Source organism: Clarias gariepinus, chromosome 15 (genome assembly GCF_024256425.1).
Source record: "Clarias gariepinus isolate MV-2021 ecotype Netherlands chromosome 15, CGAR_prim_01v2, whole genome shotgun sequence".
Taxonomy (NCBI): domain Eukaryota; kingdom Metazoa; phylum Chordata; class Actinopteri; order Siluriformes; family Clariidae; genus Clarias; species Clarias gariepinus.
This window is the reverse complement of record NC_071114.1, coordinates 12,998,058-13,021,954: the sequence shown is the minus strand read 5'-3', so window position 1 is coordinate 13,021,954 and position 23,897 is coordinate 12,998,058. Positions and strand designations below refer to the sequence as shown.

The 23,897-nt window shown below is 38.0% G+C and overlaps 1 protein-coding gene across 3 annotated transcripts in view; it reads left to right on the top strand.

Moving 5' to 3' along the window:
- The window catches only part of si:ch211-126j24.1 (phosphofurin acidic cluster sorting protein 2), a 74,228-nt gene that overhangs the window by 39,230 nt on the left and 11,101 nt on the right, over window positions 1–23,897 (top strand). The window contains exons 3-19 of one of the 3 annotated variants that reach the window (XM_053513312.1): window positions 830–919; window positions 2,267–2,392; window positions 4,675–4,837; window positions 5,508–5,599; window positions 6,104–6,187; window positions 8,034–8,093; window positions 11,918–12,069; window positions 13,690–13,783; window positions 13,958–14,044; window positions 15,131–15,273; window positions 17,596–17,725; window positions 18,727–18,831; window positions 20,493–20,599; window positions 20,826–20,980; window positions 21,094–21,204; window positions 21,712–21,814; window positions 23,446–23,478. In XM_053513312.1, the coding sequence (XP_053369287.1) occupies window positions 830–919; window positions 2,267–2,392; window positions 4,675–4,837; window positions 5,508–5,599; window positions 6,104–6,187; window positions 8,034–8,093; window positions 11,918–12,069; window positions 13,690–13,783; window positions 13,958–14,044; window positions 15,131–15,273; window positions 17,596–17,725; window positions 18,727–18,831; window positions 20,493–20,599; window positions 20,826–20,980; window positions 21,094–21,204; window positions 21,712–21,814; window positions 23,446–23,478 (1,835 nt within the window). Of the gene's footprint in view, window positions 1–829; window positions 920–2,049; window positions 2,173–2,266; window positions 2,393–4,674; window positions 4,838–5,507; window positions 5,600–6,103; window positions 6,188–8,033; window positions 8,094–11,917; window positions 12,070–13,689; window positions 13,784–13,957; window positions 14,045–15,130; window positions 15,274–17,595; window positions 17,726–18,726; window positions 18,832–20,492; window positions 20,600–20,825; window positions 20,981–21,093; window positions 21,205–21,711; window positions 21,815–23,445; window positions 23,479–23,897 lie in introns of those variants that run through there. The other 2 variants (XM_053513314.1, XM_053513313.1) reach the window with 2 other exon arrangements.

The following is a 23,897-nucleotide window of genomic DNA, read 5'->3' as shown; positions in this document are numbered from 1 at the left end:
ACAATCACATTTGATGCAAACATCCAAAGGAAGAAATGCTAGAAGCTGGAATCTGAAATAGGAACTTAAAGAATATGGAATGTAAAAACAAAAGAAATATGAATCTCAGTCCTGATGTGTACGACTCAAGAAGTAAAAAATTTACTTCACCGCACCCTGACTGCCCTGAACTCTGGGGCCTCTGGTGATATACTTTACACTGGCATCATTCCAACACTCATAACTATGTCAAATATTTGTTCAGGTTAAAGCATTTCAGTCTGCTGTACATTTGCTCTACGTGTGAATGTGATGCGGTGGCTCTGTGCATTTAGCCAGAGGACTCGTGCACTGCTACCGTGTCCTTTTGTATCTTTCGCTTGCCAGGGCTCGTCAACAGCTGGTGGCTTAGACAGATGCCAAAGCAGCTGGTGGTCTGGCCACTGGAGACACGCAAAGCTCAGCGGCACAGATCACACACTCTTCACAACCGCTTCATCAGCTGGGAAACCTTTGCTTATTTACTTATTTTATTTGCAGCCTGTGGAAGATCAATTTACGTTAATTACTCCAACAGTGGCTCAGGGAAAATGGTTATTGGACAGGTTTAGAATGAAGCTGTGGGTTTTTCATCGCGTTCAAGCTTGTCAATTCATTTTGGGAATTATCTGATTATGCCAGGCACTTTAGTCTTCTTTTGTTGTCATATTTTTAATAAAAACCCAATTCATTTATCAAGCATGTCAGTGTATTATGAATTCCTGAGCAGTTGAGGGTTTTTGCTCAATGTCCCAACAGTGTCTCTTTGGCAGTTCTATGTATTTAACTTTTGTTTTTTTTGTGTCCTCAGGGGTCCAAACGAATCTTGAGGTCCAATGAGTACATGCTCCCCCCCAGTGGCTTGATGGAAACAGACCTGGAGCTCACATTTTCCTTACAGGTAGTGCATTTAGAAACATTTTTTCATTCGAATTAACCCTCAGTTTTAATTCTGCAGAACCAAAAAAATGATACTGGAAGAAATATACCAAACTATACTTTTCTTTAATTGCTGATATGGGAGGTCCAGATATGAACATTTATTTATTTATTTATTTATTTATTTATTTAGCTAGTGACATGGCATATACAATAACAAATAATTTTTACTGCTGCTGTATGTTGTTATGCTGTATATTTGTGCCAATGAGGGGTGCTTATAAAAAAATTTGTATTACCATATGAAAAAACTGAAAATATTTGCCTAAATTATTTGTCATGAACATTTCTTCTTATTTAATAAACCCACGGTATAGTTCCGCACAATGCCACTGGAGGGTCAACCTCCATGAGGACAGTCATGAAACGCTCACAAAGGTGGTTTGTCTACCTTAGGACAACACGCCAGCCCATTCAGCTCATGAAATGGGGAAACTTGCGGGCAACCTTGCATCCAGCGACTTCCTTCTCCATCACTTGAGGAACCACTTTAAGACAGGCGTTTGGCAACCACAAGGTTACTGAGGTTGAACTTTTCCTCAAGAGCCAAAAAAAGCCTTTTCAAAGACAGGCAAAGTGTTTGAAAAGGCCTGTCTTTCTAGAATTTCTACAAAATGATGCAAAAACATCAACAACAACAAACACACTAAAAAACAAACAAACAACAACAACCACAAACCAGTGAGCATCAGTTTCTAATTGTGTGATGATGAATTAGGCCAGAAGTGAACGCCAGTTAAAGCGGACAGGAAGGTTATGTTAACTCCAATAACCCTTTTATTTGAGCACCAATCACAGATGAACAGATGAACATCTCAGAATGCGCAAAACACAGAACCTTCTACATCAGGTTCCACTCCTGCCAACCAAGCACAGGAATCCAACAAATGCACTGTGGCATAGAAGCGCTTCTTCCTGTATCTGCATGATTTTATGCTTTGCACTGCAGCCACCTGATTGGCTGATGGATAATTGGATAATTGCTTGGGACTGGATTTGTACAGGTGTCCGTAATAAATTGAGTGTATATCTGATTTCCTGGAGTTACCTGGAAGCTAATATTAAAATCAGAAACCCTGAAGAGCGAAAATTACATTTAGCTTTACCTGTCTGTCTGAAGCTGTGTGTGAGAGTGTGTACGTTTCTGAGTGAGTGAGGGAGTGAGTGAGTAAGAAATCTTCTGGGAACAGAAACACTACAGTGCTTTAAACCAGGGTGATGTAATATTCTGTAATAGTACCGGCCTCTCATAAGAGTCTCTTCTTCAGTCAGACTCAATTTCGTTTTTCTTATCTCAATCTCACTGCAGTATCCTCACTTCCTGAAGAGAGATGCTAACCGCTTGCAGATCATGCTCCAGAGAAGAAAGCGCTACAAGAACCGGACTATCCTGGGCTACAAGACGCTCGCAGTGGGCGTCATCAATATGGCAGAGGTGGGAACCAGACCGGAATTTAAGTTTGCATTTACATTGTTGGCTGACTTTATGTGCTTTAAGTAATCCACAAAAAAGTTTTACTGCTAATCAGGATTTTAAAGTATTTTAAACACAATTGGAATTGTTTTAATGCTGTTGATAAGATCAATATGCAAGTCTAAGAGAGATTGATGATGAGAAGATTTAAAATTAAATGAATGAATTGGGCAAGTAGCATTGTCCATTAGCATTTTTCATTAGCATTTCCTTAACAGTAGCCTAGCATTACTACCCTTCTTAATTCAAGTAGTTTATGCACTTACACATGGGTATAATGCAAGAATATGGAATACAATATGGTTAAAGACTGTGGGAAAATATTTTAAACAAAATCATAAGCTTGTTATAAAAGTGAAATACACAAAGCAAATGCGTAAGAGTTTACAACACCTTTGCTCCGCAGGTTAGCTAGTTAGCTTCTAATCTTACTTTAATAAGTACACCTGTTCGAGAGGCTGACGGCGAATGAATCCACATTGATTCCACACTTATGTTTACTTATGATTGGACAGTCAGTTCACGTTTGTGTCATCTGTAGCTGGAAAGTCCCTATTTAAAATGTAGTAAGTAAAAGTACAGGTTTTTTATAATAAAAACATAGTAAGTAGAAGTAAAAAAGAATCATATATAAAGAAATACTGAAGTATAGAGTATTTTTTACAAAAACATTAATGGAGTATTTGTACTTTGCCACTGCTGACCACATCCAAACCTCTATCTACTGTATGTGCATTAATGGAGTTTGGAATCTAGTACTGATTTTTTTTATTTTAGATGTCACTCCAGATTCAACTGATGAATCTTCCGCTTCCTGGAGAAAACCTGAAGTAGTGTTTATTTAAACTCCAGCTTTGCGATATTAAATTCTTCAAGCTCAATGTAAATCAGAGTGATTTATCGCAACATTGGGAAAAAATCCACGTTTCTTCCATAAATACAGTGCAATCTAGCCATGTACACCCACACACATTTTAAACATTGTTTAGGAGACTTTGGAGATTAGAAGACAAGTTTGACTAGAAATTAGATTGATAGTGCTTTTCCTTTTTTTTTTTTTTTAATAAATAAATAATTGAAGTGGTCTAAAGGTTTCTTTAAGCGTCAAGAAATTGTGATAAGAAAAGTACATAATATATTTCTCTATCTACTGTGGATCCCTCAGTTAACGTTTGTATCCATGGTAACAGCGGAAACAAACATGGCAATCATCCTCATCTTCACGGTTTGCTGCCATTTGCTACACTTCAGAAGGAGGTTCAGAATTGTGACATTGCCTTTATGTGAAACATCATTTGCATTATGGGTAATGGATGCTATCAAATTGCTACAACAACCAGTGTCGCCTGTATTTGCTGTCTATTACATCATTGCGAAACTACGCAAGAAGGATCAAATCAAGACATGTTCAATACACAGTTTTGGTCTGGACAGTGTTCTTTCCTGGAAAATATACAAGAAATACCAGAAATAATCACATGACAACTTAGAGTGGTTAATCGCAAAACCGTTAAATCACACTTTGACAAAACAATGAATAAATAGCATATAAAAGTCAGTTAGATTGCTCAACTGAGCATGTTCCACTCCAATATTTCCAAACACTGTATAAACAAAGCTTTTGTTAGGAAAAAAAATGTCAGTTTTCTTTTCTATTTTTTTTTTGTAACACACCATTTTGCATGAGCTGTCTCCTGAGGTTTTCTGCTCAGGTTAATAATGTGTAGAGAGCTGCCTCTACTGATTTCGCTTCACTGCACCCGCCTGGCATTTACAGCGTGTCCGTGTCTTTGTGCATGTGTGCGTGTGTGTGTGTGTGTATTTGTGCACCATAATGTAAGAGCGTGGGCACACTCACACCATCTATGAAGCCTCCTAGCATTTCTTCAAATACCTGCAATTAGTTTCAGCAGTCGTGCCCCCGCAAGTTCTGAATACCGTTCTGCCAAAGGCACGCTTCTGGATGACAAAGTGCCCGTCATTTTCCCCGTACTTGTCCACCTGAGAAAATAAGGAACTGCAGCTGGGACTGACAGCTAATCAAAGAACTGAAATCGCATGAAACTTATTTGAGATTCTTTGAGAAGGGTTGTCATCTGAGGGAAGGCGCAAACGAATTCTGCATGGGAAACTAGTTACAATGCATGAGCTAGTTTTAGTTTTTATTGGCAGTGATGTGGTCTACCTGTGTAGGCATGTTGAAACTGTGTGTATTTGACGCAATCATTTTTCTGTCACGCCAGGTGATGCAGCACCCGACAGACGGAGGACAGATCCTGGGTCTCCATAGCAACGTTAAGGAAGCCCCCGTACGTGCAGCAGAGTTAAGTGTGTATTCACTGTCCAGTCAGCCCATTGACCCCGAGGATGGCAGCGGACAGCCAGGGGCAAAGGTGAAAGCTTCAGGTGAGCACTGTAACCCTGATACAATGGCATTCAGGAGTATTGACCGAAAGTGTACTGCGTCAGAACTTTAATCCCTAAAGAGTTTCAATCTTGATGAAAAAATTCACGATGTTCGAATGCGATTTTACTGAAACCCTTTGGCCCAATCATGGTAGACATGGACTCTTTAGCCATTATCTTTGGCCAATTCACAGGAATTTTGTAAAAGTAAAAATAACTACTCAGATAACAGAACTACCTTAAAGAACACACAGGAAACTGAACTGCAGCGAAGCCGGCTGGCTCGTACATTCTCGATCGGATATTCCATTAGTGCCTGGGTTACGTGACGTTGTTGTAAGCATTCGTTACATAAACAAGCGAGCCCAGCGGAGCATTTATAGTAAGTGCACATTAAGGCACCAGAGAGGCCCCTCAGAGAGGTCTTCCTATCATCCCGGCAGCAGCTTTCCCACACTCTAACCAATGAGGCCAGCTGTAGTGCATTAACAGTGGTGTCACTGCGGGCACTGGTAATCCATCTTAGCAATGGTTCGCATTGTTAACATATGCATTCAATATCTCTTTTTGCAAAAAAAGAAAGTAGCGATGTACTACATGGATGCGTTGGTCGAGTGGTTGTGAAAGGCTGTAAAGAGGACGTTTTAAAAGTCTCATGCTTCCCTTCCAGATCGATCTCCAGATATGGATAACTATTCAGAAGATGACGATGACAGCTACTCGTCAGAGCAGGAGGCCAGTGATGATGCTGTTCAGGCTCAAGTAAGAGCTGTTTGTTGTCATTTTTCATCTTTCGTTGACACACAGCGCAGGGGGTAGACCGCAATCCAAAAAAATACTTATGAAGAAAATGGCTGCATTCCAGGAGCAATTTTTCTAAACATAAACCAGTAGCAGTTCCCCTGCTGTGATTTGTCCAATCGCATGCATTTATATGAATCATTTAGCTCAAGTCGGCTTATCGGACCCGAGACTAGTTACAGTGCCAAGGTCAGAAAGGGGAACGTTTTCACAGACTGTTTTTTTCTTCTTTCATTTCTTTGGTCTGATTAGGAAATCAATGTAGCCAAAAAGTAAACAAATTCAAAATCACTTCAGGTTGTCTTATTTATAGTCATGAACTGAGTGCTATAGGTTGGGCATTGAACAGTAAATGCTGTGGTGCGCTAGGTGCTTATCCAGACGAACCCTTTCCAACCCCCCTCCTGCCCCCGATTATGAATAAGTGACCTTCATGTTGTCGGATGTTCATGTAATCTGTTGCAGGACCTGTACGATGAGGACGACGACGTCCAGCGAAAGCCAAAGAAAACACGACGGAAAATGATCCGGACTACCTCTATAACTCGGGTGTGTAGACCAGGAGCGGAATAAAACTCATAATATAATATAATATAATGTAATCCTTAATAGCATTTTTAAATGTCCAGTTACTTTGTAATTAATACAGTTGGCCACAGAAGTAAAGATTATCAAGTGTGACAACACAATAATTGCATGAATATATGTTTATGGAATGTTGTTTTTGGTCTTAGAAATATTTATCAGATCTCTTTCATATCATGTTATCATGTACAGCACCAAGCAACAAAACGGCAACAAGCAGAACCATAATCTTTTATAAAGTCTTTTTAATTTTATTCATTTACTGTGGTAGTGGTTTGGTGGTCCAGTCAGTCGCAGTGGTATTAAAGGTCAGTGCACAGAGAAGACTCGTATAATGGATGGATGTTTTAACAAATAGATGGATGTTTTTTACTCAGTCTATGGCTGAACAGTACCACTAGCTAGCGAATGTGGCTTTGAAAAAAACGTGCTGCGTTGTGTGAAAACACTGTACAGTATAAATTATGCAGCGCCAGACTGTAGCAGTAACACAACATGCCTTCTCTCGGACGATGCCCGCACCCGGTTAAGCCAGGGGTAAAGTGGAAAAAGTGGAAACGAATGCATTTTATTGGAAAGGATTCATGTGTGCAAGATGTACATAAATAAGCGAAAACACTCGGGCGGTGAAGGATGGTGTTTACGCCTACGTGAAAAAGCCAGAAATTCTTGGCGACCATTTTGGCTATGAGCTGTGGCTTTCCCCCGACACATGTAAACATGTTATTGGACTGACTAGCGCCTTCATTTTTGCTCGATGAAGTATTTAACTGTGAGATAACTTGAGTTGAGCTAACATTTAGATTATATAACAGTTTTTTATTATTTTTTTTATTGTATGTTGCTCGGTTTTGAACTTGTTTCCACAACCTGGTTCTTGCATCAGGTTAAGCCAATTACTACACCAGGTAAAAATAGTTTGTTGGAACGTCCTGACCTTGTTCTATGAGCAGCAGGTGACAGGATTTCCGTAAGACAGTCAGTGTTTGGTTTATCCTAGATGTACTGTGTGAATAAACGAATTAGCGAGTATTACCTGTATCTTTTACCGAATGCTTTAACTGTCTTGTGCAGAAATGAGATGATTTTTTTTAGTCTACTTATTCCAAAAATAACTGCTAGCTGTTACATTAACCTGTTTTCCGAATGTAAGAACGTGTCCGACGGTGGTAGAGCGATAGTCAGGTGTGTGTCTAATCCTGTCACAGAGCAGCGTTTAGATTTGTTGAATTTAAATCCACTAGGTCATAGCTATTCCAAGATCTCTAACCCCTTTGCTGCAAATTCGAGGCCTCTCAGACACTAAATGAGCAAAATTCACGTCGCTACAGATGCCTCCGATCAGGAGATTACAGAGTTATTTATTTTTCCATGCATCCGTTCTGTGAGCTGGTAGTAAGAAGCTTTGCGCTTTATTAGTGATGTGATTTTGTTAAAGCCCTGCTGACAGCTCTCTATGAGGTCATGGCAGGTGTCGACCTAATCCTCTACACTAAGCCAAGCATCAGTAACTGAAATATCAGGCTAAGGTCACTCCAGCGTCAGAGCAGTGCTGTATAGATTGTAGATTATAATGCACCTCTCATGACACAAAAAGTAATCTCATGAAATTCACATTGATTTCACTTTAAAGTAAGAAGTATTTATTTATATCAAGCTCAAGACGTCTTTAAAAAATTGATTCACTTTTAGTATTGCGATTTGTGAAATGTGTGTATGGTTTGTTTAATGATTGTTATTGTTGTGTGTGCATGTGTGGGTGTCTGCTTAAAATGATAAGTGTAATTTTTTTTTTCTTCTTCCTCTCCAGCAACCTAATTTCAAGCAGAAGTTTGTTGCCCTTTTGAAGAGGTTCAAAGTTTCAGATGAGGTGAGCGCTTTTGTTCTCTCTTCAGCCCAGAATGCAGAAAAAATGCCAATCCAGTCACTTTTGCCCGAGCTTTCACAACACTCTGGGCGTATTTATTTATTAATTTTTTTTATACGGCCACAGGATTGTCCCAGATAACAAATAGTAGCTTCACTGTGCCGCAAACGGATAAGAAAACAACAAAAAGCTATGAGGTCTCTGCACATTATTGATCTTGACCCAATAACATGAGTGTATGAGCAGAGCATAAGACAAATTGCCACAGTATGTGTTCATCCAGTATTTAATGGTCTTTGTTGCTAGGTGGTCGCGTTATCCTTGGTCTGGCGTGCTAGTAGCCTGTGGTCAAGTGAACACTGCTGTGGTCAGCCATATTGTTTTAAGGCTCATATAATTAGTTTTAGTTTGGTTTGCCAGCCTCTGAAACATTAACCACGTAAACTCTCATTTTGGCTGGTGTTATCTCCGAGGTTGTGCAGGAAGTGCCCTAGATATTTCAACTCATCAGAGCCACAGCTGCTATCCTATACTAGACCACATAATACCCTCAACATTGGCTGAGAGTCCGCTAGTGTTTAAATTGGCCCTGCTATATGGATGGCAAGGATGGGAAACTCAATTTAAGCCAACCAGCATATTGTAGCTAGACCTTTATGTCTGTGTGCATGCAGATTCCATTGTTCCAGTGTTGCCTCTACCATATTGTAAAGGAGGTTTAAAAGGCCCAAATATCATTGAAAGGCCTAACTCAGATATCTTGGGGTGTATTTTGCAGCTAAAGACGTTCGAAATTTTTACATTCATCTATACCATTATGTTTATAGTGTAATATGGTACCTTGTTAACTTTGATAACACAGACAACAAGTCCACTAGTTAAAAATGCGATTTGGAAGGTTTAGTTGGATGTGAAGAAGTTCCTCAAAGAACACAGCTCGTTATTATAATGCATTCGTACAGTATATGGAGAAACCATCAGTACATACCAGGAATGTTGTAAGGCATTTATATGTACCTAATACAGACAGCGTGATAGGCGGCATGGTGATTAGCACTGTGGGCGTAGATGAGGCTAATTGGCATTTCCAATATGTGTAAATAAGTGTGTGCTTGTATGCCCTGTGATCGACTGCCATGGTATACTCTGCTTTATATATTTTATATATATATATACAGTATACACTGTATAAAGCAAAGTATACCCTGGGAGGGGTGCCAATGTTACCAATATTTTATATATATATATATATATATATATATATATATATATATATATATATATATATATATATATATATATATATATAATTTTATTCTACATTTTATATAATAATAATAAAATAAAATAAATATATATTAAATTCACCTGACAATTCTGACTGTAAACACATGGAAGGAGGACATAGGAACAGATATAACAGTAGAGGAGTGGGAGTCTATCTGTACTGAGGCACACACACTCTGGACATAGATTACTACAGTAAAAATGGCTAATGTGAAAGTATGCACAACATGAAAGTGACTCTGTTGCACTGTATTTGGCAATGCAGTAAGTGAAAGCTTTCTGGGAAGAGGTCAAAAAAGCAGTCGCGAAGAAAAGTTCAAAAGACATCCCAGTGGACTGTATTATTTTAGGGTTATACCCAAAAGACCATATTTTTGTAAAAAAAAAAAAAAAAAAAAATGAACAAATATTAATAGATATGTGTTTCCTGCATGCCAAGAGAGAGATTGCTATGTTTTAAAACAAGATTAATAGACCAACTGTCAAACACTGGGTATGGCAGATGTTAATAACTTTTCTATTATCAAGAGTGACTTGTATATGAAAATGAAAACGGGCTATGTTTGAAAGGGTTTGGGGACAATTTACGATAAGGGCGGGCATAAGTAGTCCTTATTGTAAAACCCTGCAGTATTCGTATTATTAATACTTTTATTATTCCCCACAAAGCTAAATTAAATGATTCAAGTCATGCTATGCTAGAAATAAATTCTAAATGCTTTCAGTAATGGTACTTTAAAGGTTTAAGCTTAATATTTCCATCTTTATGTATTTATTTATTTTTAAATCATTTCAAATAAACAAAAACATCAGAACTAAAACTATCTTGGATTAGGGTCCTCCATAAGTCGCTAAATATTAAATCTATAGCTGTAGCTAAAAAACTATATGGATCAAACTGAATTAAATTCTAGTGATCATTTTGCTAAAACAAATACTTAATAGATAATATACTTAGAGATAATGTCATACTATACTACAGAACTTTACTTTTATGTTTCAAAGACCTTAATGCCATCACCTATCTATTGACCTACAGAAAAAGTATATGAATTACATTCTGCCACACGCTCTTGATGCAGTTTAAAAATATTCTGTAATATAAAGGCTATAGTAATATTGTTTAATGTAATGATTCCTTAATATAAGAAACAGTCTATTCTTTTAAAGATGCAAATGACACCTCAGTTTGCGACTAACTGCTGAAGCAAGAGCTAATTCCCAATGCCTGTCAGCACGAACGTCGTAATAACCTCCCACTGGTCCTGAGATGTTAATCAGTTATGAATTATGATCTTAATAACCCGAAATGTAATTGAAGGCTTCAGACGACACATAGCCGCATTAATCAGTATCTAAATTCCATCTCTGTTGATGGTTATGGCTTTGTTTTCACACTCTGTGAGCTTGTTAGCAACAAGACTGATTAAGGACAGATCAAATAGATGATCCAGTTCCAGTCGGAGAATTTTATGGTGACATGCAGTTGCATCTGTGGATCGATCAAGTGCAGTACAGCTATATCTGTCCGTATTCAGTATTCATGTGCTGTGAATAATGTTAAGTTGTGTGAATATAATGCATACTCGTGTGTGTGTGTGTGTGTGTGTGTGTGTGTGTGTGTGTGATGCGGGAGGAGTTTTTCTTTAAGAAAACGCTTTAGAAAATATGAAATTTTTAAATAAAATATTCTTTCCTTATTATTACTGTAAGCAATGGTGGGACTACAGTACGTTCCCGTAGAGCCACTGAATAACGGATGAAATGCTAATCATGTTGTAAAAAGTCTTAATTAGCTTAGATGTTGCAAGGTTTGAGGACTTAAATATAATACTGAGCTTAAAATTATTATTTTTTTACCTACCTCTTAGTATTATACACACAAATTGCTACTAGATCTACTATTGTAGATTACTTATTATTATTATTTTTCATTGGAAAATGATCACATATTTTTGAAGTGTCTGGGAGCCAGGGGAGCAAAATTGACCATGCTGAGCATCAGACGAAACATGCTTCATCTGTCTCTGAGCCTTAGCCTTTAAATTAGAAGGGGTAAAAATTTGGAGGAAAATGGGGAAAAACACTGATATACATAGGAATTTTGTGATCATCCAATTAAATGCTCTCAAAAACTTAGCTTGGTTCGTCAAATTGATATAAAAGAAATACAACTCTTTTATAGGAAAATAATTATATCACTTTGTCATTTTTGACCATTATTCACAGCGCACCCTGTCGTGTTTTCCTTCCAAAAACCACATTTAGAAGGTTCTATATAGATAAGCACAAAATGCCAAGTGCTGTAGGCAGTGTGCACATGCCAAGCAGAAAGCTAGTGGTACCGAAGGCAAAGATCATTATTCACACTGCTTTTAGTGTGCCTGTTTTATTACAACCCTTGGCCTGTGTCAGATTGAACAGAGATATGGCAGTAGTACCAAGATTTCATGCGCCTGCTTAGTGTATGCAAACTGAAATGCAAAGAAGCCTTTTATCCTCTCTTGAAACCAGTTACCCAGCTTTGTGTGTGGCCTCAGGTTCTGGACTCCGACCCAGTGGATCAGACCCAGGAGGTGGAGGAGGATCTGGACCTGCTGTACGACAGCCTGGAGGTGTATAACCAGAGTGACAGTGGGCAAGAGATGGAGGACAATGACAGCGTCCTCAGCACCCCTAAACCTAAGCTCAGGTAAGAGGCTCTCCCTGAAAAAAATAAGAACAACCTGAGAATTATCTCATGGCTTTGAGCTGGATAAAATGTGATCACAAGCAGCCAATGTTTTATCTTTAATTATAAAATGCTGCAGTAAGACTGTGTGATGGGGTTTTTTCTCAATTTTTGTAATACATATTAAAAGGCAATAAAATCTACATTTACCTGTTTGAGATCTCAGATTTCTATCATTTAATAGAAAATTAAGTTGTAGGGAATATTAATATATAGTAAGCATGCATACAGTGTGTGTATATACAGTGTGTGTATAAATATATATATATATATATATATATATATATATATATATATATATATAAAAGAATTTCCACAGATACGAACGGACCGCAGTCCAACGAACATTTCGTAGTTGCTAACAAATCGCGAAAGTAGCTCACATGTATTGTTCAAAAATACACACCGCAGTGCACCAGTTACCAATTGTTATGATTATATAAGATTTTTGCAGTGTGTAAGTGAATGTATAAAATATTTAAAGTCTGGTATATTGTATGTGTGTGTGTGGGAGAAATGAGTCGGCCTCACCGCCTTCAATGAATCATTCCGGGGTGCACGATGATAGAAAATAGCTGTCCTGTAAAGCTGTCCCAATGGAGATTAATACAAATTTCGGAAAATCCTCAACAAAACAGAGTTCACAGTCCAAAAAAGTGAAAAACAGCTGACAGAATGGTGGCCGGGATTCTTCTCGCGATTTAAAGGCGCAGAGACAACACTGTTGCATTTCACATACCAGCAAAACCTTGCATTGCGAATAAGTTAGTTTGCAGTCTAAGTAAAGTCAACATCCGTGGATTGGTTTGCTTTATATTGTATATTTGAGTCAAAGGAGTACAAGACTCACTTTGTCGGACTTACAAACAAATCCGACGTATGCTCTTGTCGTGTACGGGACAACCTGTATATGCAGCCCATCCATTTGCCTCCGCCCCTTTTGTTAAATATGATACAAAAATCTATGTAAAAACAAAATGCTGTTTGTAAACGCTGATTTAATTTATCTTATTTATTCATTCATTTTATTTATTAAAGAAAAAAACTTTGCCCAAACCTGCCTGGCATGATGTGTTGTTTTTGAAGAGCTTTAAGTGTGTTTCTTTTTCAGATAGGTTCTATTAAAATTATTTCTAGATTCATCAAGTCTGACAGTAATTAGGCCTGAGTGTGGCACGTGAAATTTAACACAGATTTCCAAGAAATGTAGTTAATCACAGTTTATTTATGATTTAGCAGGGGGTGAGGGGGTGTTGGGAATAACTTTCCACAGCTTTAATAAATGAAATAATTAAATTAATGATAATGAAATAAAAAAGACAGCATTTTGTATTTACTTGGGTTATCTTTAAGTAATATTAAACTTTATTGGACAATCTAAAACATTAAAGTTAACAAATATGCTAAAAAAATGGGGCAAATACTTTTTTACAGCATCATATAACGACAGAATGACATTTAGGATTTGCTACAGTACATGAAAAATTGAGTAACATGAGAAATTAATATTGTTCCTATTCATATATTAAACATAACAATTACTTATTTTATAAAATGTATTCACGTAATTATCTGTTTCAGGCCATTCTTTGAGGGCATGTCTCACTCCAGCTCACAAACTGAAATTGGGAGTTTGCACAGTCAGAAAAGTCAGCCCAGAGACCAGTCTACTGCTGTAAGACCTTAATTAAAACCACACACACACACACAGATACAGAAGTCCCTAACTGTACAGAGGTAGCTATCTCTGACTCGCTTTGTGTGCTCTGTGCTCTCTGTGTGTGTGTGTGTGTGTGTGTGTGTGTGTGTGTGTGTGTGTGTGTGTGTGTGTGTGTGTGTGTGTGTGTAGGGTGGAGACTTGCTGGCAGTCGAGAAGGACAGAGCAGCGACTGGGCGTTACCAGGATGAGACGTCTGTAGTGGACACTATAGCAGGGGTCAGTTTCTGCCTCTCCACCCAGTGTCACTCTGTCTGATGGCCACTTTATGCTGGGCTTGTTATCATATTTCTGTTTTCTGTTTTTTTTTTCCGCTCAGTTAGTTAAATGGAAAAAGACCCACTGAGACATCCACTCCATTACTCTTTGCTAGAGCGCTTTAGTGTGTGTGTGTTTTGTATCAGTGTGTTGATGACTGAGGAGGCCATTTGCTCATTTGTTATTGCTGCTGCCTCGTTTGATCCATTTGTACTTACTCTTCAGCTCCACAGCAACCACTGCTGTGGGAGAGCGAGGATACATGGTAGGCATTCCATATAGAGTGGGGGCGTATAAATCTCCTGAAGCACAAGTACATAGTATATGTATCTCATCCTTAAAGACGGACGATTTAGAGGTTATTCGATATTACATTGTTATTTTTTTTTTACTACTGTATGTGAGGCCACACCTTCGTTATTGGGACTGAAAGATAAAGAAGCCATGGCCCTTTCACTGACACTGAAAAGCACAGCGATTGCACCTCCTTTATTGGGCCTGATCAGGACAGTGGCCACACCTCCTTAATTAAAACTCACAAGCACAGAGGCCACGCCTCTTTTACTGGGACTAACATGCTTGGACTAAACACATGGTGTGTAAAGGATAATGGTGTGATAATATTTCCCCAGAATAATAAAGGGGAAATTTAATTAGATTAGATATAGATTTTATCAATACAATGTTTGTATGTGTTACATAGTGAATTTTTCAAGACACATGCTGGTCTGAATTGGTTCAGTCGTAAATACTGAGACCAGAGCACTGATACAAACCTGTGAATCGTTAGAGCTTTAATGTAGAGTCGTAAATAGGGTGTGTTATTTAATAGCATGTTGACTCTTAATTACATACCCCTTCTTTCCTCATGGCTCTCATAGCCACGTGCGTAGACACACACGCACACACACACACACACACGTGCAAAAACACCCCCTCAAGGACATCTGTGCTCACAGGTTCTGATTTGTTGCCTATGGTCTGGCTCAGTGGCTGTTACCATGACAACCTTTAGATGTCTTGCCTAGTGTGACGTTGTGTCTGCAGGAGGCAGCTGAGGAGGATGCAGGAGTGGGAGGAGCGCCAAGCCAACATGATGCCAACCTGAGCTGGGACATGAGCACGGAGAAACCAGCCAGCTCAGTGGGCAAAATCTCCAAGACCGAGTCTCAGAATATGATGTCTCCTAGGTAAAGTCAAATCCACCAGGCTGCCCTTCTTTTTGCTTTCTTTCTTTATTTCCCTTTACATAAAGAAATATCCGCTATCATGTGCATTGTTCCTCTTGTGGTATTCTACAGGGGCTCTACATGTTTATAAAACTCAACATTATACTGTATATTAATACATACTTGAATTTTCCACACGTTTGTGCCATCTTCATTCCTGTTCGTCGAGATTGTCCAGCATCTTCATTATACAGTATTAAGTGTCTCTCGAGAGACCAACTGAGAACGTGTGAATGTTTTTCTGTTGGCTAACGAGCTCGTTAAGAGGAGCAATCCTCCACGTGGCTCTGTGACATTATCTAGTGTTTCTGAGGCTTCATTATAAATACATGACTCATGTGGTTGGTCTTTGACTTTTCTTAAAAGAGATTCTTTTAATAAAACTAATGAGGATGTTAGAAAAATTGGATATGTGATTAAATCCTTTTAGCGAAATTGATTTAAGGGTGAAAATTGTTGTTGAAGCATTTTTTAAGGACTTAAAATAAGAGTTAGTGTTAAGACAAGCCAGTGTTATTAGATGTTACCATATAAAGGATTATTCTGTTTAAACATGCAAATGTCTTAGACATTGTTTTGTTGCCATTTCTCCGGGGAAAAGCGTGGATGCGTTTTTCTTGTTCTTGCCGCAAGATAAATTGCAGCTGCTTCTCTTTTAAAACAATTAATTATTTGATATAAAAAATGAACTAGATCGAAATGTGGTGTAAGAAGCATATATATATATATATATATATATATATATATATATATATATATATATATATACACTTTATTGATCTCAAAGAAAATTCCAGCTATCCAGCAGCAATAAAGACTATAAAGCAATGAAGCAATAATATATAAATTCTTTTCTTTTTTATATATAAACGCACAGGTAGTCTCCTGAGTTACGAATTTCCGCATATACAAACGGACCACGGTTTTACAGACATTCGTAGCTGCGAACAAATCGTTGAAGTAGCTCACATGTATTGTACCATAAATAGACACCGTAGTGCACCAGATACTAATATTTACAATTATATACAATATTGCTAATGTGTAAGTGAATGTATAAAATGTCTAAAGTCCAGTATATTGTATGTTTGTATGAGTCTGCTTCACCGGTTTAAATAAATCAGTTTGGGAGCACGATGATAGAAAATGGCTGTCCTGTAAAGCTTAACAAAGGCTCACAGTCCAATACAGTGGAAAATAGTTCTGAAACAAAATGGTATCCAGGATTCCACTGTTACATGTGAGATTCATTTTTTTAGGCGCAGTTATGGTTTCTGGCCACATGATGGCAGTGTGGGGAAAGGGGACAGAGATTTAGTCAAGTGGATTGTTACAGTATGCTTTACACAGTATATTTGTGTCGAAGGCGTATAAGAGTCACTTTGTTGGACTTAAGAACAAATTCGACTTACGAAAGTGCTCCCAGACCGTAACTTGTTCGTAAGTAGGGGACTGCCTGTATATTGATTTAAGTCACAAGTAATAATAATTTAATTATTAAGGCATACACGAATAATACAAATGACTCAAATCAAGTGCAATTGCATTTCTCTTAACAATGTTTAAATGTCCTCCCTTTGTGCAGTCCAAAAAACTGCCTGTTGTACTAGCAGGTGAGAGATATTGTAGGTGGATTGATGCATAGATGCATAAATGGATGAATCCATGAATAGATAAAGAGATGGCTAGATTGTGAAAGTCTGTATAGAGTAGGTTGTTGGTTATGAGAAGAAAAAAATGGCCAAAATGATAACCTTGTATGCTGGATGGTTGTTGTTAAAAAGGTCTTATACACATCAAATGTTTATGTTCTGTGCATTCAGAATATTGATTTATGTATTTTACTGGAAAACATAATGAACGTTTAACTGGAAAAAGTCTATTTGCCGTTTATTTTCTCAACAAATCTAGCACACAAGGTTTTTTTATCATAATAAATTGGTTGATGATTGTGATACTCTGTAAGACAAATCTTGGCTTACTGTAACTGGTCCACACTACAAGTGCATTTGCGCACTTATTTAGATCTCATTACAGTCTCAGAGTGCACTATTAGTCTTTAATGCATCCTTAAGTACTGTGTCTTGCGTTTTTCCTAATTTATAAGCCGGTTGGTGGATAAATTGTAGTAAAACATAAAAAATAAAATAAAAAACTCCAAAAAAACCATTGCTTGGCCAAGGTATATGGAAAAAATATATTTCATGATATAAGGGCTAATTTTACAAGGCTTTTTTGTAATATATGCGTAATAGTGGTGCTGTCTCTGATCTGTGTCCGCAGTAAAACAGACAAGCTGCAAAGACGACCGCGCAGCACCTCTATGAAGGACAGACAGAGCTCGAAAGCTCAGAGCGACCGAACCAGTAGCATCGACAGTGAAACCTCACCCGACTCCAGACTCACTGTACAGGTATATATATTGGTCTATATATATATATATATATGATATAAAAATATTATGATAATAATTTAGCCATTTTCAATAGTGCTTGTGTGATGATGGTTAAAAAAAACACTATCTGCTTTACATAAGAGGATTTTCTCTGGTTGTTAGATAAAAATAAAACATTTTTCATATAATAATTTGAACTGTTGAATTCTCAAATCTGATTGATTTTATGTCGCTGATTACTGTTTATATCCCAGCAGCTCTGACACTAACTCCTGCTGTAAATGAAATTACAGGTTCATATTAATGTGCCCGTTTTATTACAGCTATGTTTCTATAGTAACGGCTCATTCAGAGGGACTTGTATTGCGGATGTGCCACGTAATCCAGGACTAATAATGAGCAGATGAAAATGTGTTGTTGTTTAAGAAAGAAAACATGTAATCATTGTGCAGCTTTCAGTTAGGAGACAGTAGTTAACATTTACGGAAAGAGACTCCAGGGTCGGTCCTTTTAACAGTCAGTAACTTGTTCTGGCATGATGAAGTCTTCATAAACAGATTGTTTTTTTTTTTTTTTATAACAAGACTACCTGGGTAAAATGGAACCTGTTTAAAGCAGCTGGAAAGTACATCATGACAAGCTAGTCTCACCAACATTCCACATCATTATCATGACTATAAATGGTTAAATAGCTGTGGTGTAAGAAGCATAAATCAGTGCCTGACATGCCGGTACACAATACATTATTGTTTTCCTATTACACCCCTGTTTTATTTCTAAATATTTGTAAATATTTAGAATAAAAAAACTATTTCTAAAATATGAAGTATTTGTATTTATATATTTATTTTATTATTAATTTTATTATTTTTATTATTATTATTTATGACCATTAGAACACTTATGAAGTAAAGTCATGCATATACAGTATCATGCTTTTGTCCAATCAATCAGTTGTTTAGATGGTGCTAACTGCTGTATAATTAACAACATTCTGCACTTTTTTTTATATTATTCAGGTTCCCAGGAAGTCCGTGTATGACCAGCTCAATCAGATCCTCAACTCAGACGAGCAGCTGCCAGAGAGCATCATCCTCATCAACACTACCGACTGGCAGGGCCAGGTGTGTTTGCGTCACCTGTGTGTGGAAGCGTGTTGTGTGTGTGTACATCTGCCAGAGTGTGTTATTCTTGTAGACATGTCTCCTGTCAGAGTGTGCGAGTGAGCATCTGATTGTGTGTGTGTGTGTGTTTGTGTGTATGTGTGAGTGTCTGTGTGTGTGTGGGAGCAGGTGGTGCTCTCTCTGTGCCCTCTAACCCCTGCTGTAAATCTCTTCCTGCTCCTGCAGTGCACTGCACTTCCATTACTGCCATGCTGAGGACACCTACTATTCAAAGCGCAATAATCAATATGCTTCTAGTTGTTTCTCGCTCACTTCTGTTTTTCATCTCACCCCTCAGCCCTTTAAACGCTTCTCACTGACACTTGTGCAGTAAGAGGATTAAATGATAATTTCTCGCAAATTAAAAGATCGTTTCTTTTCCAATTTTTTTTATGGTGTGGAACCGTGATCATCAAATGCATACACTGTAACATTGTGTCAGTTCCCTTAAAATTATATAACAGACATAAATATAGAAAACTCTTCTAGCACTAAGTCATTTGAAAGGAAGGTCCAGACATCAAACCCTTCTTTAAAGTCTCAGCTAAAAATGTAAGAAGTGCAGAACCTGAAAAGCAGAGACACATTGTGTTTAATCTGCCAGAAATATAACAGAAAAAGAGTATGTTTTCTCCTAGTTTGAGGTTAGGATTCCCAGCTATTCCGATAAATTCTGCCTTGTGCATTATAATTGGTTGCAAAAATTCTGTCTCCACAGTGATTGCTAAAATTTATATTTAGCCTTATCCAGAGCAACTTACATTTTTATCTCATTATAAATCTGAGCAGTTGAGGGCCTTGTTCAAGGGCCCAACAGGGACAACTTGGGGGTTTGAACCTGGGACCTTCCAGACCATATTCCAATGCCTTAAACACTGACCTACCCTTAACCTAAGTAGATGCTTTACTACATGTCAAATAGTGAGCTAATCAGTGCTCCTTCCGCAGCCAATGAATCAGTGGATGAAAATACACACAGGTGAGAGAGGGTTTACAGATCTAGAATGAGAGTAAAATTTCCCTCCTAGAAATGGGTCAGGTCACCTAATGTTACCTCCACGTGGAGCAGACATGCACATGAAGAATGTATTTCATTCAACAAAAGAGAGAAATTGTTTACATGGCTAATATTTACCTACTAAACGGATTATCAAATGTTTATGCCCCCAGTCAGTCAACACGGATCGAGTCAGACTGTCCTGATCAAGGTGTTTACATGGTGCATTTTTATTCTGATTGAGCCATTATTATATTATTTCCGGAATATAAGGCTCAATAGAAACACACATAGTGTGATATTGAACATCTGCTTCCATCTGCAGCACCTCAAGACTAACGTAAACTGGACCATGAGGGTCCTTGTCTGCTCATGAGCGACAATCATCAGACAAATGCTGCGCAACGTCTCCATTTAGGAAAATCCAACCACATATACATCTGTAGTTCCATAATAAGTTCATAATAAAGTTCAGAACTCCCAACTGGAGAATGACTGTACCATAGATGTTAAGCAAAGCGTCACTGTAATATTTAGAAGTGATGCTTGAGCATACACAGCTTTCCTCCTCTCATTCTATTTCTCTAATCCGCTCAGTTTTTCCTCTCTTTGTCTTTGTTTGCAGTATCTGAACGAGATCCTCCACGAGCACAAGCAGCCCATCGTCTCAACCATCTCCGCTGCTGATGTTCAGGCAGCCTTCAACACCATCGTCACCAGGATCCAGAGATTGTAAGTGTCTGTTATCCACCTTGCTGTAATTCTTTCAAGACTACAGAAACCTCTGCGTTGCCTTTATACTGATCTGATTTTCTGAGCACTCTTGCATAGCAACCGTTGCTAAGCTCTGTGGATAAGCTCTGAAGTTCATTATTAAATTGCAGCAGTAACCACTTCATATATAAACAGATGTCTGATCTGTATTTTTATAATAAATATGATATGTATCTTTCCTCAGCTGTAACTGCAATGCACAGACACCCCCTACCATTAAGGTGGCTGTGGCAGGAGACCAGAGTTATCTGAGCACTGTGCTGAGGTGCTTCGTGGAGCAGCTCGCTAACAAGACGCCTGATTGGTTGAGCTACATCCGCTTCCTGGTCATTCCTGTCGGTAAGATATAAAAATCCGTACACAATTCGCAAGGAGCTCCAAAGAAGAGAAAAAAAACTTTTAAGTTGTGTTGTTTTTATTGTATTGACGTTTGTGTTGTCTCTGTCATTCAGGTTGCCACCCTGTGGCGAAGTATATCTCATCTTTGGATAATAAGTTCAGCAGCATCTTCTTGGACGCTGGCTGGAGGGATGTGTTTGGGAGGTTAGAGGCGCCAACATCAGGTTTGATCCAAATCCTTACAAATGATTCTGTTAAATTTGATTCAGAATAACATTTAGTTTAGGTTGTTCATTTGTGGGGGTTTTTTGTTCCCAGATTTTTCCTAATTCTAGGATATTAGAACCATTAACCACTTGATATAGAAATGAGTAAGGAGCGGACGGGTAACCCCTAAACATCCTGCCTTATTATCCATTTATTAATCTTGAAGCATATTTTTAGTAACAACTATTAATTATTCATTAATGCCAGTGAAACTAATTGTGTAGATATTAGGGTCCATTTAAATCCTAAGATCAGGTTAAAGTCTGTATAAAATCCAGTATATTCATTGATCATCAGAATCATCATCACATCCAGTCAATCATATGTTTATATTTGATACGGCATATTCTTCTCACCAGACAATGATAAAGACTAACTGGAAGGCGATCATGCATTTAAGTTCCCAGTAGGCCGTTTGTCTACATGTGGAACATTTTTTACATATTTGCCTTCTGTCCGAACAGACAACATTGATGTGGCTGGACGAGTGTCTCAGTATCTTGCAGGAGCCAACATGTCCCATCACTTCCCCATCTCTGAGGCCATGCTCACCTACAAACAGAAAAGGTACTCCAGTGTGTGTGTGTGTTCGCGTGTGTGTAAAAAGCCGATCGAGATACTTTATGTGCCATAAATATGTGTAAAGATCTTTGTTGTTTATCTGTTGTTATTTTTCTTATTAGAGTTGTTTCTACATTTAACTCTTAATTTCAGAGTTTTTGTAGCAGTGGTACAGTTGCAGTCAGAAGTTTATATACAGTACACTCGTCACGAAAATGGACAGATGCCATGTCAATATTGGGCTTGCAGTGATTTTTTTTTCTGGTGCAGAATGATAAAAAACAATATTGTGCACAATTTATTTATTTATTTATGTTTATTACATTAATTTGTTAACAGGTGGTCACGGTATTCTCTTGGCAGACGTCTGGTTGGATATTTGGTCTTTCTTTGGCAGAATTGGTTCTGTTCAACTAAATGTGTTGGTTTCTTGGCACAAACCTAACTTTTAAGCCTCGTCCACATATTTATGATAGAGATGAGGCTCCAAAAGCTTAAAGCATGGAATTAAGCCTGCTTTGTTCATTATTTAACAGGCTTTGATCTCTCAAATGTTTAGCTGATTACATTGAAGAACCTCTTTCTTGATAGTTCCATTCAGTTTGTGAAATGCACCGGTTCCACTGGGAGGAAAACAGCCTCAAAGTATGAAAACTAGTTCTTCTTGTAGAATGCTTTACCTTTACTCCTCCAAACAGTTCTCTCCTAATAATATCCGAAAAGGTTTTTTCTTTGTCCATATGGTCAGCTGCAAACATTAGTCAAGTTTGAAGGTGTTCCATTTTTTTTTACAGCTTCTTTCTTTCACCCCAGTGGTGATGTAAAGCTCACTTGAGTGCAGACAGTGACACTGGTGCCGCCGCAGCTTCCAGGTTATGGCAGGTTTGTGCCTTGGTGGTTCCTCAATTTTCTCACTGCTGAGGGTAAAATCTTGGGTCGTCTTCCAGACCTGGGGATTGTGGCTACACCTCCATACACCCTGTTACTGTACATATACTAATTTAAAATGGTTAAAACTGAAATTGGAATCTGCAGTTGTTGAGAAATGGCTCCAGGAGCCTACAGTACCATCCTCTTTCTCAGATCTGCACTGACCTCCTTGGACTTTCTCATTGTACTGTGTGTCGGTCAGTCTAGCGATTGCTTTTAAGGAAACCTGGTTTATGTTGGCACAAAGAAGATAGCCGATATAGTCAACTATCAGGAAGGGCAGAACTTTTAGCACTACCGAACACATAAACTGTGTATGTGTACGTATGTACTGTATGTCTTTGACCCTGTATGGTATGTATAATTCTGACCGTGTTGATATCAGAAAACCCCCAAATAAATTCAATTATTCGCTAGTACAATCATTCTGCACCATTAAAAGTACAGTTCAAAGAAATCCCAACATTGCCATGATATTCATGTTCAGGATTAACATATGAAAAATTCCAATCACAACTGAGTTCTTTTAAAAGGATTTCATCAGTGCATCGAATCCTTTTAATGTCATGATTCTGTTCTTTGATTTCAGCCTGCTTTATTTTTATATTTATGTGCTTTATTTTTGCATTAACAGCCCAGAACAAACACTTTTGTAATACTCTTGTGCTTTGGGTTTCTTTCCCTTGTTTCTTTTGTTGGCACTCAAGGAAAAGAAGTTTGTATTTTGATTTTTACATCAGGTACATGATCGTGTGTGTGGGTTGACGTTCACAGTTTGCCCTTGTTTTGTCTAACCCACTCATACTCAAAGTGTCACACCGCTAATTTTAATGTCTTGTCTGTTTGTCTTTTTTACTTCTGGTCTGGTCAGTTTGAATAAGTGCACTGAAGTGGTTTAATGAACTTTATCAGTAGTTAAAGAAATACTTCTGTATTTTTCATCTTAATCTCTATCTGTATTCAAAGTTTTGTTACATAAATTCCTTGTTTACAAAGCTCTGGACAGGCCACTAACATGATTGAAAAGCGCCAACAGCTACTATTTAATGCTTGATCATAAACAGTCACCACAATGGTGGTAAAGTGGTTACGTCTTGTTTCATAGTGCCGCTTCGCGTTACCAGTTTTGACAAGCGCCACAACCATCTGTTTTGCTTTG